This window comes from Equus asinus, chromosome 10 (genome assembly GCF_041296235.1).
Source record: "Equus asinus isolate D_3611 breed Donkey chromosome 10, EquAss-T2T_v2, whole genome shotgun sequence".
Lineage (NCBI taxonomy): Eukaryota > Metazoa > Chordata > Mammalia > Perissodactyla > Equidae > Equus > Equus asinus.
In genome coordinates, this window is record NC_091799.1 from 76,333,063 (window position 1) to 76,350,779 (window position 17,717).

The 17,717-nt window shown below is 41.0% G+C and overlaps 1 protein-coding gene across 5 annotated transcripts in view; it reads right to left on the reverse strand.

Moving 5' to 3' along the window:
• The window catches only part of C7 (complement C7), a 95,915-nt gene that overhangs the window by 7,478 nt on the left and 70,720 nt on the right, over nucleotides 1-17,717 (reverse strand). For all 5 annotated transcript variants that reach the window (XM_070519715.1, XM_070519716.1, XM_070519717.1 and 2 more), the window contains 7 exons: nucleotides 17,324-17,434; nucleotides 13,112-13,278; nucleotides 9,861-10,089; nucleotides 7,326-7,497; nucleotides 5,238-5,325; nucleotides 2,921-3,053; nucleotides 2,096-2,287 (listed from right to left, as the gene is read on the reverse strand). In XM_070519715.1, the coding sequence (XP_070375816.1) occupies nucleotides 2,096-2,287; nucleotides 2,921-3,053; nucleotides 5,238-5,325; nucleotides 7,326-7,497; nucleotides 9,861-10,089; nucleotides 13,112-13,278; nucleotides 17,324-17,434 (1,092 nt within the window). The remainder of the gene's footprint in view (nucleotides 1-2,095; nucleotides 2,288-2,920; nucleotides 3,054-5,237; nucleotides 5,326-7,325; nucleotides 7,498-9,860; nucleotides 10,090-13,111; nucleotides 13,279-17,323; nucleotides 17,435-17,717) is intronic.

Sequence of the window (17,717 nt, forward strand, 5' to 3'; positions counted from 1 at the left end):
TTAAAAGTTATTATAATTTGTTTGTGCAAAATCACTGACGGAATTACCTGCAGACTTTTGCATTTGAGAAGAACATCGCTTGGTTATCTTCATAGCTCGGTTAACCAAATAAACATGCTCTTAGGGCCCACCTACAGTATCTGCCTTTACTGTCTCAAAACCAAATATCTTCACTTCAAGACCGAATACAGACGGGAGAAGGGAGAAATGAAGGGTTAGTGTTTAATGGGTACAGAGTGCCAGTTTGGGAACATGAAAAGGTCCTGGAGATGGATGGTGGTCATGGTTGCAAATAATGCGAATGGACTTAATGCCACTGAACTGTGCATTTAAAAATGGTTAAAATGGTACATTTTACGTTTTATATATTTTACCACAATAAAAAAAAGACTAAATACTTTTACAACAGTATTTTGCAACATCACCTTTGGAGGATGACAAAGCTGGAATTTTTGGTTTGTTATAGGCTTATTTTCAGGGTAGTTATTATTGTTATCCACATCTTTCGAAAAACACACAGGTCTGAAAAACATCCTTAACTAAAACTTTAATGGAATTTGCTCCTGAGTGGGAGAAAACTCATACCAAATTGTGCTATAAAGGGACTGAAGCAGACAATTTAGAAAGATAAGTATATGATCTCATTTGGAATAAAAGAGCAACCTCATCAACTGTACATTGTTCTCTTTAATTTTAGAATTACTGGTCCAGGTCCATTCCTTCAACTATCCCAAATAAATTCATATTTATGCGTCAGTGCATGTAGAAAACAAAGCACTTGTCTCTGATGTGGGCCTTTGACAGCTAAAGAGCACGTGGGCACTGGCATGGTGGGCACTGCGTTGGCCATGCTGCCCCCTCTCCTGAGGTCGATGATCATTCACCACCACGACCCCCGCCCACCGTCAGCCCCGGAGCGCCCTGCGCAGCCTGCTCTCTCTCCAGCTGTCACCACCTAATGCACCTGATAGTCCCACTCACAGAATCCAGCCGCTCGTCCTCACTATAAAAGACAGTTCCAGCACTGAATTAAAAATCTTACACTTGAGACATAAGAATACCATACAAAATAGAATGCAGGTGAGTTTTTCTCCTTTCCTCTTTTTAATTGTTACAAACATATATTTTCCATTTATTTTAAAAAATGTAAACAAAGAAGAAATAGGAGATTATTTTAAAAACAAATCCATCCCATCTTGAATATCTCTAAAAAGAAATCTTTTGGCTTTCTACATCTCTTCCTACCTTAGCTTCTTAAAAGGCCATTTTAATTTGCCTGGTGTTCAAAAATACCAGATTTTTGGATTTCCTCTATTAAGAACAACTTCACAAACCACAACACTTTTCCTTCAGTAATTTCTGCTTTGCAGTGCTAAGTGCAAATTCTTTTAAATTTTCGATTTCAGTAATACTAATAAACTCTGAGAGCCCAGAAATGAAACATACTAAATTTTATATAAATTATGATCTCAATTCTGTACTTAACAAAAGTACAATTAAAAAATCAGGATGAAACCAGAAATCAGCTCTTAAAAATTCTTTATTTTCGGGGCCAGTCCTGTGGCATAGTGGTTAAGTTTGGTCTGCTCCACTTTAGTGGCCCAGATCATGGGTTCAGATCCCAGACATGGACCTACACCACTCATCAGCCACGCTGTGGTGGCAACCCACATATAAAGTGGAGGAAGTTTGGCACAGATGTTAGCTCAGCACTAATCTTCCTCAAGCAAAAAGAAGAGGATGATTGGCAACAGATGTTAGCTCACGGCTAATATTCCTCAGCAAAAAAAACAAAAGAAAATTCTATTTTCTTGGCAACAAAACAGATATAAAGCTAATCTTTGAAATGAAGGATTTAAGTTAAAATTTCAGAATCCTTAGGGTTATTCTTGCCTTCTCTCGCATTCTATGACTCTACCTTTGCCATGTGAAAAAAGTCTGTTACCCAGTCTATGAACTGATCTCCTTCTTGTAGAGGGGCAGGGGTAGAGGGGATGAGTCACAGATATGGTGATTTGGTGCCATAAAGGATGGCCACAAGGCCTGTCACTTGCCTGAGTGCCGATGTCCTTGGACAGAACCAGGAGCTGCTCACCTTTTTGCACACACCGGACATTCTTTATCTCAGGACTCCACTTAAGGCTGGATCCACAGAGAAATGCTGAAGGGCCTTCTAAGGACATGCCACCTGAACAGGAAAAGGTCACCTTCTCGCCAATTGTGTAGAAAGGTTTGTGGGGATGACTCTGTATGCCATCCGTCAGAGCAGGTAGAACACAGGCAATTTCTAAAGATAGAGGAGAGCAGAACACAAGGGTCATTGCTTTCCTAAGCCATCTTTTTAAAGAATAACAGCCTTGAATGGTGCTGGTACACTTGCTCTGCCTTATCACATTTGAGGACAAGGAGGAAGAGATGAGTTCACTCTTAGGGTGCCTGAAAGACATGTCCCACAATGCCTGGCATGTAATGACCAATGAATGACTGAAAATCAAAACTGTTCCCACCCTCCCACCCTGGCTGTCAAAGCAATGTGACAACTTAAAATGAATAAGCCTTATAAACAGAACAGGATCCAAAGCATTTAAAGAAGTAGATTGATTGTGGTGGACCTCTAGAAATTGAACTCTAAAGAATGTCCTGATAGTCTTAGCCAGAACTGAGCACCTGGCCTATTCTAATTAGCACTAGAAACTTGAAAATTGCAATAAAATGTGCCTTGCCTAACAGAGGCACTATCAACTAGAGACTGCTGAGGGCTTTTTCAAGACACAACTGGAACCAGGACAAGATCATATGAGCCTTTCAGGAAAGTGAGGTCAAGACATGGGGCATAGGGTGAGCAGTTATTTATCTTGATTCATTCTCTCCCACATTATTCTCTCATCTTAAATTATATACTACAACCAAAGCAACTCACTCTGACAATGCATTTTCCCAACAAGCCACTGTAAATCTTCTCCACATCTGGCAACAGGGTCTCCAACAAGAGAGTATCCTTCATTGCAAGTATACACTATGTTTTTCCCAACAGGAAACATGGCACCTTCATCCTAAACAGAAATAAAAGATGGAAGAGAAAGAGTATGTCTATTTTGCATTAACAAAATGTTTCTTTAGATATATTTGGCCTATAAATAATGCGTTCTTTTAATCATCAGGCAACATACATTGAAATCACTGATTTGGAAAATTGTCTATAAAAATGTTTTCCCTTTATAGTCCTAGCCAACAACACTGGTACCACCATTAATTGAAATAAACATTAATGCCACTATAATTTGTTGATTGTTCCCAAAGTACCAAGCACTATACTTAGCATTTTACCAAAATTACTTTAGTGCCCGAGTAACTTCTTTCCCTTATACTTTCAGGAAAAGGCAGTTTGTTATCAGATTTTGGAAATGTCCTTGTCAGTCAAGTGTTCATAATAATGTGTTATGGGCTATTCATTGGCAGTACTGCCTAATAAATGCCAGTATGGAAAATGCTCAAATGCAATCAGCATGTTCTTGAAAGCTTAAGTTTCTCACTGAAGACTTTTAGGGGAAATTCCATGTTGATTTTCTCCCACCCCACCATCCAACCCCCGCCCTGTAAGGGAAGTACTGCTGCAGCTGGGTCAGATTCAAGGACATGTCATTAGCCTAGATTGCCAGCGAGTGAGCTTTCATGGGAGCAAGGAAGAATTTGAAGCATGAGCCTTGAGGGGGTAATCATGCTCGTTTGAGATCTCTCTTGGTTCTTTCCCTTGTCCTTTTGGTTCTCTGCCACCCAAGATGATAGTGAAGAAAATCGGCCTTGGAGAGAACTTGGAGCTGGACCAGATCTGCTGTAGGCATACGAACAAAATTCTGTGGTGCCTCCTTTCCTCACTGTCAGTCCTGGCTCAGCCTGGCTCCATCGTGGGAGTTGGTAGGAAGCAGAGGGCCCAGGTTGACATGGAGGTTTGAAGAAAATAGGGAAAGCCACTTGATCTGCTTTGGTTCTAGCCCCTAGGCCTTCCTCTGCCTTGCAAAAGGGACTTCTGCATGGGGAAGTCAACTCAACAGTGTCCAAAACCACTAGTAGCAATTAAAAAAAGAAAAAAAGGAAAGACTCTCAGGATCTACCATAAACCTACAGAATGAGAAAAAATGGAGGACGAGGGGCAAACGGCAATCTCTATTGTTAAGTTCCCTGGGTGACTGTGACGAAGCCCCTGCATGGAGCAGTGTTGGGAATCCCTGGCGCCTCAGACAACACCACGTGCACTGAAGCTTGAGACAGCAGCTTCATGGTTTGCTGAAGTATGTGAGTTTGTTTGGCCTCATTCTCCAAAAATATGTTTCCTTCAGGAACTTCATGGATTGTGGTGACTGCAGTGGGACAGTATGAGTGTTAGAGATGCTAGGTTCACCCTCTCTCTCTCTCTCTCTCTCTTTACACACACACACACACACACATACACACCTCTTCCATCTCCCAACAGTACCTACATTTGGGGAACCTTCAGCAAAATCTCAGTGTGTGTTCAAGGGCCTGGAATTTGAGAGGCAAAATCCTTTGTGGAGAAAGCAAGGCTGGCAGCACTGAGAGAGTCCTGATGAACAATATCTCCTATGTACGCCATGAGGAGACTTCACTGGGGCTTCAGGCCAAAGCCTCATCATAACAAAGGGTGAAAAGAGCACAAATTCATATGACCCCAAAGCCAAGAAAATTGCCTAGAATGACAAGGGCACATGACTTGTGTTCCTTCCCAAACAAGAAAATTGCTCCAAGCACAATGACCCATATCTCACCAACACTGGCTAAATGTCTTATCAGTTCCGAGAATAAAGCTAATACTTCATCCCAAACCCCATATTTATGAAAAATGAAAAAGAACTTCTTTCAGTGGCAAGAATAGGGAAAGTACTCCGTGTTGAGGAACGTGCTTATAGAGTCCTATGTTAGTGTTCAGAACAGAAATGTTCAGCAGCCCTCTGGCATGACTACATTTCTAATTCACTAAGCAACAGTATGGAGTCAGCTTACCACAGACGATATACTGCCTTCTGCAGAATTCTAATCACCTTCAGCCAAAGGAGAAAAGTCACAAATGAAAACCCTCACCACTAAAAGTGAAATGCACACTTACAATACTTTTAGCACTATTTCATCATGGAAGAAGGAAATAGATTATAACATCAGTAGTGAGATAACACTTGGAGCAAAGGGTATGAGTAAAGGAAAAAATATCTTTCATAACCAACTTGAACAAATCCATCTTTCAAGGCTGGAGGTGACGAACAGAATTCTGTCGGAACCAAAGACAAAGGAAAACAATGAGGTTCAAGCAATCTGAAAGGAAAAGGAAATAAAACTAAATTAATGTGATGGATTTCCACAGTGTAATAAACATTGTGTACCACAGTGAATTCTTCATTGGCATCTGAAGGGACTCCCTCCATGTATGTATTGATGTGATATTTTTGTCATTCTCAGAACCAAATATCTGATCACATCCTGTGACAGAAAATTCAAATGTAAACGCAAGCTTCCAAAGGATAGCTATAAGGTCAGTAGTATGAAAAACAGAAAGAAAAGGGAAAAAAAACTAAACTACTTTATGTGACTTCTAGAGGTCACCTTCTCAGACCTGCTTTTTCTCCTGCTGTTTGGTTCTGAAATTCCTTTAACAGAAAGTTAATTCTGTATTAAAAATAAGGTAATTAGAGCAAGTGATCCTGCGAGAGAGGTAACACAAAATAATTACTTCTGATTGAACATTACTATGTGCTAGGGACCTTGGCTCCACAAACGTGCTCTACAAATGTGCATTGTCTCCATTCACATTCACGGTAACCCTTTGAGATACGTGGAGAAATCAGGCTCAGAAAGTTTGAATAACTTGTCCAAGGTTATAAAGTAAAACATATCAGGGCTGGATTCATATCTAGTCAGTTAGGCTCCTCAAACCATGCTCTTTCTACCTCTCACAAGGCAATTTCTAGAGGGAGCTCACAGTCATGAGAATGATAACAGTGATATTCATCATTAAACAGTGGTTTCCAATAGCACCTCTGAGGTCAATATACCATCAGTATTATCTCCACTCAGGAGATGCGAAATCTGAGGAAAGCATCACAAATGGCCTGTGTGTCGCTCTTTCTCAGTTGAGTTCCTTATCCTCTTGCCACACTCTGAAGAAACCCAGAAATGTGAAGTATTGATCGTCACTTTCCTCCCTCATACTGAGGAGAAGGAGGATATTTCCCCTCCTCTGAGCACTAAGAGGAGCAAGAATTCCTTCAACACCTTCCTTAGGATGTTCCCTTCCCTCCAGCTTTCTGTCTAAAGCCGGGGGAAATACACCCACTGGGCAGCGGCCTCCTCAGAGACCCTCATCTTCCTAGAGGTGCATATCCTGAAGCCAGCATTCTCCTCCTACCATAATCTCATCTGCTTGCCAGTTGCCCCATCAAGAGATATTGCTTATTGTTAGATTACGAGGCAGGGAAGATATAGGAGTAAGGCATCCCTCCTCCCTAGGCTCCCACCAGATACCCAAGCATCTCACATCTTTCTTCAACTCATAGGACCTTCAAACTATCTTACTACAACTTTTTGCCAATCCCTGATCTGAAGAGGTTAGTAAGGACAGTGTAGAATAGTGGAGCGTGGTGTAAAGAATTCTGACCCAGGGGTATGATTCATCAACTAAGCACTTTTGAGATAGTTTTTCCAAGGTTCTGGTAAATGGGAAATTGGTATCAGACAACTGAGCTAATCAGTCAAGATTTTAGCCATCTCAAGCATCTGGCTTTATGCTTAATCCTAAAGAAGTAGATGAATGAATGAAGGAAGGAATGAATGAGTGAGAGGGAGTGGTATATCTGAAAAGCAATGCAACTATTATCGAATGCTTACTATGTGCCAGGCTCTGAACTAATCCGTTTACATGCTTAATCTCATTCAGTTCTGGCAACATCCTATTACCGTTTTATCTACTATTATTATAATGATTTTAGAGGTGTGGCAAGTAACTTGCCCAAGGTCACACAGCAAGTAGGTGGCAGATCTGCTTGATGCCAAAGCTGCTGCTCATGTCCACTCAGCCAGACTGCTCCCAGTTACCTAGTCTTTTGTAACATGTGTCAGGAAACTTGAAACACACATGCGCAAGTGGGGCACACCACGCCTCCCTCCTTCAATTGGCCCCAGTGCTAAGGGCAAAGCAGTCACTGATAAAAATTCCCATTTAACTTTTAAACCTTTTAATAGCAGCAATCACGTATTCCATGCTTACTGCAGAGGGCACTGTGTTCTAGGTGATTGCCAGGAGGTCTGGTCTCCATTACCTAAAATGCTTCAGCTCCTCATCTTCACACTGCCTGCTTTCCGACGTTTCTCCAATACAGGATTTCCCACCCCGACTGGGAGGCGGGTTATTGCATTCTCGGCGCCTTGTTTTCTTCCCTTGAACACAGGGGCCCCAAGAGGACCAGCAACTCCAATCTCCATCAACCCCTCCTGCAAGAAAAGAGAGAGGCTGTTCAGAAAGTATGTGGAGAGGAAGATTTCAGAGTTTGGGGCTAAGCTTCCTGCTCATGTGGTTATTGGGGGAGGGGATGATCTGGGGCTTTATTACCTTCATTCTGTTCACTGAGGTCTTCAACAAGGGCCAGAACGTCTCCACACTGACTAGCATTGTGCATATTAAGGCTGCATTAACAAACTTCTTGCAATAATATATTAAACTTATTATTTTACAAGCACATAAAGCATGTTCTTTTAAAGCATGTACATTATATCATTCATTTACTTCTCACAAGAATGAATCCAAGTGGGCAGAGGTCTGTTACCTTTCTTATTTGATAGGCGTGGAATCTAAAACAAAGTGGTTAAATGCCATTCCCAATGCTGTAATGGCTGCCAAAGTCTAATGGCTGAGTCCGGGCTCTTTTCATGACCCCACAGTCTCTCAATAAGGCAAATAAGTTCCTATTGTTAAAGCAGTGCTTGGGCATGAGAAGGACATAAGCTACTGGGTATTCCAGGTTGCTAACCCCAGAGCTGGCATTGTATAAAACGAGAAAATGAGTAAGTAGGAGAAATGCTTTTATTTCCTGTCAGCATCCTTCTCATTCAGTCTACAGGCACTTCCTCAACCCACTCTGGCCACCCTCCATCTCAGGGCCAATTCATGACTCACAGTTCTTTTGGTATTTTCCCCCAACATACTCTTTGGGAGAGGCAAGAGAGAACTGATACCATATTCTAAGAGCTTTGCTTTCCTAGTTAGAAACTGATCTCAGAAACCATTCCCTGAAGCATTCTTTCTTGTGACAAGAGATTTTCACATATTGGGGTGTATGGGCTAACTTCTGGTTCAAAATTGATTCATTCTGAGCTAAAGAAGCCTGACTTCTGGCCTGTCAAACATACATTGCACAACTGTTTTATCCAGTAAAGTAAAGAATGCACTCTCTTAAGAACGCATACTCCCCCTCCTATGCCAGTATCTGTAACACCCTATCGGTAATGCCCATACTAGTCCTTTTCTTGGACACTAGGTTCACATTGATTTGCAACTGAATACCTCTTTGAAACTTTGACGAATATGTCTCCTGGCATGTTGAATGCATGTTCTTTGTTCCAAAAAGGTATAAGACTGTACTGAAACCCAGAATGCTTTCTTGCTCTGTGGAATGCTTTCTTGCTCTGTGGAAACTGCCTTCCAGGGTTATAAGCCTCACTCGGGCTCAAGCAAAACTCATCTTATCTCTCTTATCTATAGAATGGTTACTGGCTATTTTGCATCGATACTTGATACTAGATGGGTGTGTTTACTACTCTTTAGCTATTTCTGCTGTGCAACTTACACCCCTCTTTGTCTCCTACCCCACACCCACTCCTCGGTATCACAAGCACCGAAACTAAACTAGTTTGTATGATATTTTCCCATTATCTTCCTTATGTTTTCTTCCATAATTAGAAATCGAGTTAATAAAGTAATCCTCAGAGTATATTAATACGGGGTAGTAGTAGCTTAATACACTATGATTGCTACCCCGTTCCTTACCAGCAGGAATCACCCCATTCCACAGAGGAATGAAATCACACTGGTGGAATTTCAAATTACCAGGACTGGCCCACTTGGGGAGACATTTGGAGGTAACGATGCCTTCCTGATGCTTGTCTGTAAGCGACTGTGGTTTAGTGCTGTGTTTATTCATTTATCAAACATTTACTAAGTGGCTTCCATGAATCAAGCTCTATGTTAGGCTCTGAGAATAAAGAAAGGAATCAAACAGTCCTGATGCTAAGGAATGAGCTTTCTGGAGGAGAGAGACATAGAAATAAATATAAAAACAGATGTACATAAATTGACTCATATTTTGCCTCCTCATAAAGTCAACTTCACATAGCCCTGTACTATAGTGCTTTTAGCACCAAGCACACTTTTGAGCACACAGCAGATGTTCAACAAACACTTGTGAATAATTAATAGATGGGACATAATACAAAATTACAAATAGAGATGTTTTGAAGAACTTGCCGTCAGAAAGATTAAGCAAACAAGCTCCACAGACCCACGTTAAGACAAAACCTTAGTGAGATGGAAGGATGGAAGGTGTTTCAGTCATCAATCTATTTTAATGGAGAACAGGGAATGGAGGGCACCACCGTGTTAATTCAGACAGGAACATGGAGACAGCAAAGGACCTTGACTGCAGTAGCTGTAATCCGGAAGTGGAATAGGGAGGGAGATACTAAATCAAAATGCCTGGTGACACTTCCATACGCAAAGAAGCACCGTCTCAGGGGCCAGAGGGAAAGGGTACTTCTCTTCCCCATGTGTCCAGCATCACTAGAGACAATTCAGCACTGACCTGCTTGATCCCCTACGAGGACTCCTTGCTCACACGCCACACCAAATGTGTATGGTTTGCAATGGCACTGACACTGGGTCCCCTCAACAGTGGCGATGCCACCATTTTGACAAGGCTGGCAATGGCAGGGGTCAAATTCATCCAAATATTCCTCAAGAGCCCGTTTCAGGTAGAGTCTCTTCACAGAGGCACAGGGGACTTCCTTTACCAGCTCATACAAAGGTGTCAGCTATACAGATAAAGGCATCATGGTCAGCAATCAGGGTTTTAGGCAAGAATACTTTCCTTTTGGCCTTCAGGCTCAATCCCCACTAAAACAAAATCAAAAGTCACTCTTAGGTTAATTCCAATTATTTCTTGTTCAAATAAAAAGAGAAAGCAATTCACTTTCTTTGCAAGACAAACCTAGGGGAAACTAGCAAGAGATAAGGAAGGAATATTTTTTGTATCTGGTATGCATGCATAAATTTTTTAAAAACCAATAGGACTTTCATTTTCTAGTTTTTGAAAGATTATTTTGAAAATAATACATTTCCACCCCTGCAGAGGACAGAAGAAAAGAAAATACACTTAAATTAGAGCCAAGAAGCAAGTGCAATTAAATTTAAGATTAAATTTCCTGACTCTGAGAGACTTATTGTGTCACTTGAGGGAAGACAATGACTCTTTCTCCCTGGAGAAGTTTAAAACAGGTAGATATTATCACTCTGTGTTTGATATGTCAGATGAAAAGCAACTTCGAGATCACATGTGTTAGCTAAGCTTTAACAATCTGTTCTCCCAGGAACAAAAAGTCTCTGATTCGCGGTGTTTGCCAATTTCTGCAGCATAGCTACTCTAACCATGGCTGGTCTCCGGCTGCCACCACGATGTCACAGAGCACAGAGCTGGGGATAGATATGCACCATTGGCTCTTGAGAAAGTCAAGGAGAGCTGGCTGCAGCGTACCCTGTGAGTATGGAGATTAACACAGATCTGTAGCCACCCCTGATGCAGGAAGGGTTAATAATCACTGGAAAAGGCTTGCCAACAAACTGGGACCCAGAGGTGAGAAGGCCGGTCAGCCAATGATGGGTAAGACCTCCAGGGCGGGGCAACCTAAGACAGGCGCAGTCGCCTGGGGGCACAGATGGAGACACGATATCGATATTAGGAGCAGGAGGGGCTGTTGCCTAGGAGATCTTGCCTGCTCCAAGATAAAAATATACGAGCACAGCAATAACATGATAATATCAAAACAGAGGCTGAGGGAGGGCTCCTTGAGAAATCACTAAGAATTCTTGGCATCTGCTAATTACTTCATCCAGAACACCTGTGTATGTTTAACAGATGTAAACTATGTATATATTGAAACGCTGGTTATAATAAACTCAGAGTGGCCATCAGCCCTCTCTGCATCTATCCTGATGTATACATTGGATTGCGACACCGACAAGATCAGGTACATTTCCCTCCATCTCTGCCCAGGCTCTTTCAAACTGCTTGGCATTGCATGGTCATACAGGTAAAATGTCTCTTCTTTGCCTGTGCCTTTCCTGCCCAGCTAATCAATTAGCAAAGCTGTGATAATTCCAGTCCCGGGTGGAAAAGAGCGTAGTTGAGAATGAGAGACAATGTCTGTTTTTCCGTAATCAACAATTTAAGATTTTTAAAGATTTGTGTGGAAGACCAGCCATGAAAATGGGCCATTTTGAGTACTAACAGATGGCACTTTAGAACAAGACTTCCCTGGAAAAACCCTCCTGCCACTGTCACCCTTGTTTAGAGGTGAGTAGGTGCAGTATGGTGTCAGGAGGGCACTTGAGGAGCTATTGTAATGTTTGAGTTTACAAAACGTGTCCAGGTTTCTTAATCTCCGAAAGTCATTTCACCCGGGATGTTGCTTGATTCCCAAGACAGGGAACAGATCATGGAATCACTTCTGCTATAGCATTTGTTTTGAAAACGTGAATTTGTTCCATTAAGGGACAATATGCCATATTAAGGAATAATATGATGTATCACAAATTTTGTGTTTTCCTACACGTAATTTCGTCCACGAGAAACACCAGGAGAAACAGAAAACTGGACACAATTGAACCAAGCTGCGTAAGAATACACAACACTTGCACGTACACACATACACCTCGAACATCCGTCTGGTTCACTGTGTGTGTAATAAACTACACCCACCCACAGCCGGTGTCAGAGCTGCCATTTCTGATTGCTCTCCTACCATGTCACAGTAATTCACAAGCTATAACTCCTCCTTCACCCAGCAAGTTTCAGGGTTTTTCTAGGTAAAATGCCACATTTATTGTAGCACATATGCATTTCTTAACAATTTTAACATAAAATTCTGCTATTTTTATTGATGCCTATTTTTTAATTTTTATTTATTTTTTTTTAGGAAGATGAGCCCTGAGCTAACATCTGCTGCCAATCCTCCTCTTTTTGCTGAGGAAGCCTGGCCCTGAGCTAACATCCATGCCCATCTCCCTCTACTTTATATGTGGGACGCCTACCACAGCATGGTTTGCCAAGCTGTGCCATGTCGCACCTGGGATCTGAACCGGCAAACCCCAGGCCCCCAAAGCAGAACGTGTGAACTTAACCACTGCGCCACAGGGCTGGCCCCTGATGCCTATTTTTTTTTTAAATGAGTGTCAAAGATCAAATTTTTAAGTGCTGTGTCCCTACCCCCATTTTTCCCATAAGCCCTGTGGTCTTTATTGTGCAATTTTGCCTGGCTCTCTGACTTTTAGGAACATACATGTTGCAATATAAAAGAAGTGACTGTATCAATAAAACATCCTAAAATTCTGCCAGCCAAATCAGTTCTATCTTAATTTACATAACTCCCAGAGCCTCTAATCCAATCCGTGGCTGCAGGAAGAATGGTGATCTTACAGATATAACAGTAGACAAGCCTAAATGCCTTCTTCTTGCGAAAATCTATAACTCCTCTGAATTAGAGACCAAGAAAAATATAATCAAATTTAGGTCAAAAGCTTAAAATGTAAATTTTGTCATTAATTTCTCTTGAGATTTACAAGACATTTAACCTTTCAAACTGAAATATGGACATAGAAGATAACAAACCTTCTGTTTCATCTTATAAGTTATGAATTTATTTTACTATGCAAAACATAACCGGGATACCGAAAATGCTAATTACAGCCTTCTCTATTTAACCACCTTGATTTAACCTAATTTCCCCAGTGCAAATAAACATGACTGCTTTCTGCTCCTGTCAACAGAGCATCGCATACCTTTTGTTTTATGACTTGGGGAAGATCAGTCACCGAACCTGCCCAGGAAGAATATCGGTTTTTGTTTCCAGCAGGATTGTCCAGCTCCAGGTAACTCAGGCCAGACACAAAGCCTGCACTTCCTCCTCTGACAAATGGCTTCCCTCGCAACACATTGCCCTCAGTTCCTACACAAGGAGAAAGCGAATGAAACAAGTCAGGATGCGCAAACAAAGTGAAAATGAGAACGTAAAAGTGAAAAGTCTATCAAGTATGAAAACACAACCCATCTAACTGTATGACCTTCTGGAAAAGGCAAAACTATGGAGACTGGAAAAAGATCAGTGTGCCAGGGTGGGGGATGGGAGGGATGAATCAATGGAGCACAGAGGATTTTTAGGGCAGTGAAATTGATCTTAATGATATTATAATGGTGGATACCTGTCATTACACATTTGTCCAAATCCACAGAATGTACAACAGCAAGAGTGAACCCTCATATAAAATATAGTCTTTGGGCAATAATAGAGGATCAACGTGGGTTCACTGATTGTAACAAATGTACTACTGTGGCACCGGAGTCTAACAGTGGGGGAGGCTGTGCCTGTGTGAGGACAGGGGAAGTACGGGAACTCTCTGTACTTTCTGCTCAATTGTGCTGCAATCCTGAAACTACTCTAAAAAGTAATATCCATCAAGGGTACAGCCCTACGGCTGAGTGGTTAAAGTTTCACATGCTCCACTTCAACAGCCAGGGTTCACAGATTCAGATCCCAGGCACAGACCTACTCCACTCACCAGCCATGCTGTGAAGGTGTCCTACACGCAAAAAAATAGAGGAAGATTGGCACAGATGTTAGCTCAGAGCTAATCTTCCTCAGCAAGAAAAAAAAATCCATTAAAAGAAAAAAGAAAAGAAAAACATAATCATTACCTGACAGTAGATGATATTAGGGAATTATTGTTCATATTTTTAATGTTCTTAGTTTAGTAAAAGTTATTACGTTATTGAGGAGACTTTCTTCTAGAAAGTACATGTATATTTAGGGATGAAGCATCATGATGTCTAAAATTTGCTTCCAAATGGTTCAGCAAATATTAAAAATATTTTAAATATACAATATTTATGTATTGCTAAATAGTCCATATTATAAATATCATATGTAGATATACATAGCAAAATGTCAAAATAATTGTTACATATATAAGCTGGGTACATGGGCATTTATTACTACATTTTTTTCAACTTTGCCATACGTTTGCAAGTTTTCATAATAAAATATTGAGGGGAAAACAGTTCATTGCATCCAGAATACTAACAATAAGCAAAAAAGCTATTAATTAAAAAGCATACATTAAGTCATGAAAAGTGTTGTAAAAACTTTGAACACCAGTTGAACAATTTTTTCTATTTATGTGCCTCAATTCCAAAAATAGCTTTTAATATCTATTTGCAAGTGATTTTTACTCTGGTCTTGACTAGAAATTCCTAACTTGCAGATCAGATTTGGGGCAATTTTCCTTTTCTTGTAACTGTCTAAACTTTGCAATTTCATGAAATTTTGCAATTCAAAAAGTATACTTTTATTATCAGAAATTATGAAAGCTTAATATTTTTAATAAATTGGCTGAATGCTTCCTCATCTTCGTTACTTTTTTTTTCTTTTTGGTGAGGAAGATTGGCCCTGAGCTAACATCTGCACCAGTCTTCCTCTATTTTGTATGTGGGACACCACCACAGCACAGCTTGATGAGCAGTGTGTAGGTCTGTACCCAGGACCCAAACCCATGAACCCCGGGCAGCTGAAGCAGAGCACACGAACTCAAACACTACGCCAATAGGCCAGCCCCTTATTTTTTTAATTTAGATATAATTGACATATAACATTACATATGTTTCAGGTATACAACATGATTCAATATTTGTATATATTGAGAAATGATCACCACAATAACTCTAGCTAATATCCATCACCATACATAGTTACAAAACTTTTTTCTTAGAGACTGGCCCTGAGCTAACATCTGTTGCCAATCTTCTTTTTTTTTCTTTTTCTTCTCCCCAAAACCCCCCAGTACATAGTTGTATATTCTAGTTGTAGGTCCTTCTAGTTCTTGTATGTTGGATGCCACCACAGCATGGCTTGATGAGTAGTGCTAGGTCTGCACCCAGGATGCAAACCAGTGAAACCCTGGGCCGCTGAAGTGGAGTGCATGAACTTAACCGCTCGGCCACGGGGCCGGCCCCGTGATGAAAACTTTTAAGGTCTACTCTCTTAGAAAATTTCAAATATACAATATGGTATTATTAACTATAGTCCCCATGCATTATATGCCCATGTCTTGTTTATTTTATAGCTGGGAGTTCCTGTGATTTTAATATCCAAATAGTCACCCTTTTAACGCAGTGTATCACAGAGTTTAGCCCCTGAACTGCCTGAATCAGAATCACCTGGTGTGACTGCAGATTTCTGAGACCTACAAGAGAATAGCTGAGAGAATGAGCCTTGGAACCAGCATTTTAACAGGCTTCCCCAGCTAATCCTTGTGCATACTAAAGTTTAAGAATCACTGCCTTGGGGCCAACCCCATGGCATAGTGGTTAAAGTTCAGCACCCTCTGCTTTGGCAGGCTGGGTTCTCAGGTTTGGGTCCCAGACACAGACCTACAACACTTGTCAGCCACGCTGGGGCAGTAACCCACATACAAAATAGGGGAATATTGGTATGGATCTTTGCTCAGGTTAGCTCAGGGCTAGTCTTCCTCCAGCAAAAAAGGAGGAAGATTGGCAACAGATGTTAGCACACAGTGAATCTTACTCAGGAAAACAAAACAAAAAAATCACTGCCTTAACTGGCACACCTGTTTAAGAACTGCAGATTCTAAGAAATCAGTTTTTATGTTTATTTTTTAGCCTCTAGCCAGCCTATCACATGCCAGTGAGCTCTCTGCTCCCACTAGCGCTTTACCCCTAGACAATCAGCCTCGTGCAAGAGAGAAGAGCCTAGATTGTGAAGCCAGATTTCATGTATTCGAAGCGCTTGTCTGATGCTTATCAACTGTGATCTTGGGCAAGCTTTCTGTCCCTCAGTGTTCCTGTCTGTAAAATGATAGTATGAATAATACTTAACTTTTACATAAGAGGAGTACATTGGTTAACTTTTGTAAATCACTTAACATTGTGCTTGGCACATAGTAAGTGCTACATGTTTGTTAAATACAAAATAAAATAAAACTGGGGAGCAGCTTCCAATTGCCAGCCCCACTGATAACTGATGTCAGTATGTTCCCAAAGCTCCCGCTTCCACTTCTGTTTCCAGATCATCCTTTTTCCATCTTGTTCAAAAGCTCATCCTCCTCCTTTGTCGTATCTGCTCCATGAAGACAGGCACTTTGTCTGACATATTCACTGCTATATCCCCAAGACCTCGAACAATTCCTGGGACATACCGCAGGCTCCATAAATAGTTGATGAATAAAGTAAGTGAACGAGTAAATAAACCTGCTTTTACTACTCTGTCTCCCTCCTTCTTGCAGCCATCCACCAATATCCCAAGAATTCCCAGCTCCTCGCTGAGAGAAATGCTTCTCCTTTACTTCCCATATTTCTGATCTTTTCTGGTTTTTATCCTATAAGATTACTCCTTCACAGTCCCTCTTCTTTCTCTACAACTTTACTTTTGTAATCTTTCATTTAATCACTCCCTGTATTAAATCCTTTAATGGCACCCTTGTCATCAGGATGAAATCCAAACACCTTCACGTGGGATCTCAGATACAGTCTAAATCCGCTTACCCTTCCAATTCTTTCTTCAATCACTCAAAGACTAACACGCTACCTTCCCCACCCTCTCTACCACCACCACTACCACCAACACCACCACCACCAGTGTGCACCAAAAACTTTAACTGCACTGAGCAGCCATGTCACAGAGTGGAACTGAACCTTCTGCTGATGTCATTTTCCTAGACTTATTTGCCAACCATCATCATAAGGGAGAAAGGTGGTGTACACTGAGGACGTATTTACATACACAGGAGATACCCACTAAACTTTCCACTCTGCATGATGCCTCACTGCCATGACATAGGAAAGAGAGTTCAGAGGCAAAAATAAAGAAATATATGAAAAACATAAAATAAAACACCTGCTGACATTTCAAAGGCCGTTGGAGACCAAGAATTAACCACAAGAGAGAGGGATGGAGGTCAAGCTTGTAACTTCTCATTTACCTGCAGCTGATTTTAAGGCCTCTTTCAGTGCCTGGCATTTGTGTTTTGATGATTTAAAAATAAGATTGACATCTGACGAAGTACATTCCATCTCATCTGCTGAACTAATACCTAGGGAAAAAATTTAAAAGGTGCTTAATTTCCACATTTATTGAAGACCTCCTTTGAGATGCAACCAGGTGTGAGAGTGGGGATGAAAGGTTGTTTCCTACCACTGTGGCCATCCAATCAAGAGTGATGTAATATGTACATTTTCAAGCGTTCTAGAAGGATCAAGGGTCATAAAAAGGGATATTTGATTTTTGTTATTAAACAAAATAGTAGATACATAGATAATAGATTCCAACAAAAATCAGGCAATTTTGCAGCAACATAGCATAAGGAAAAAGCTCAG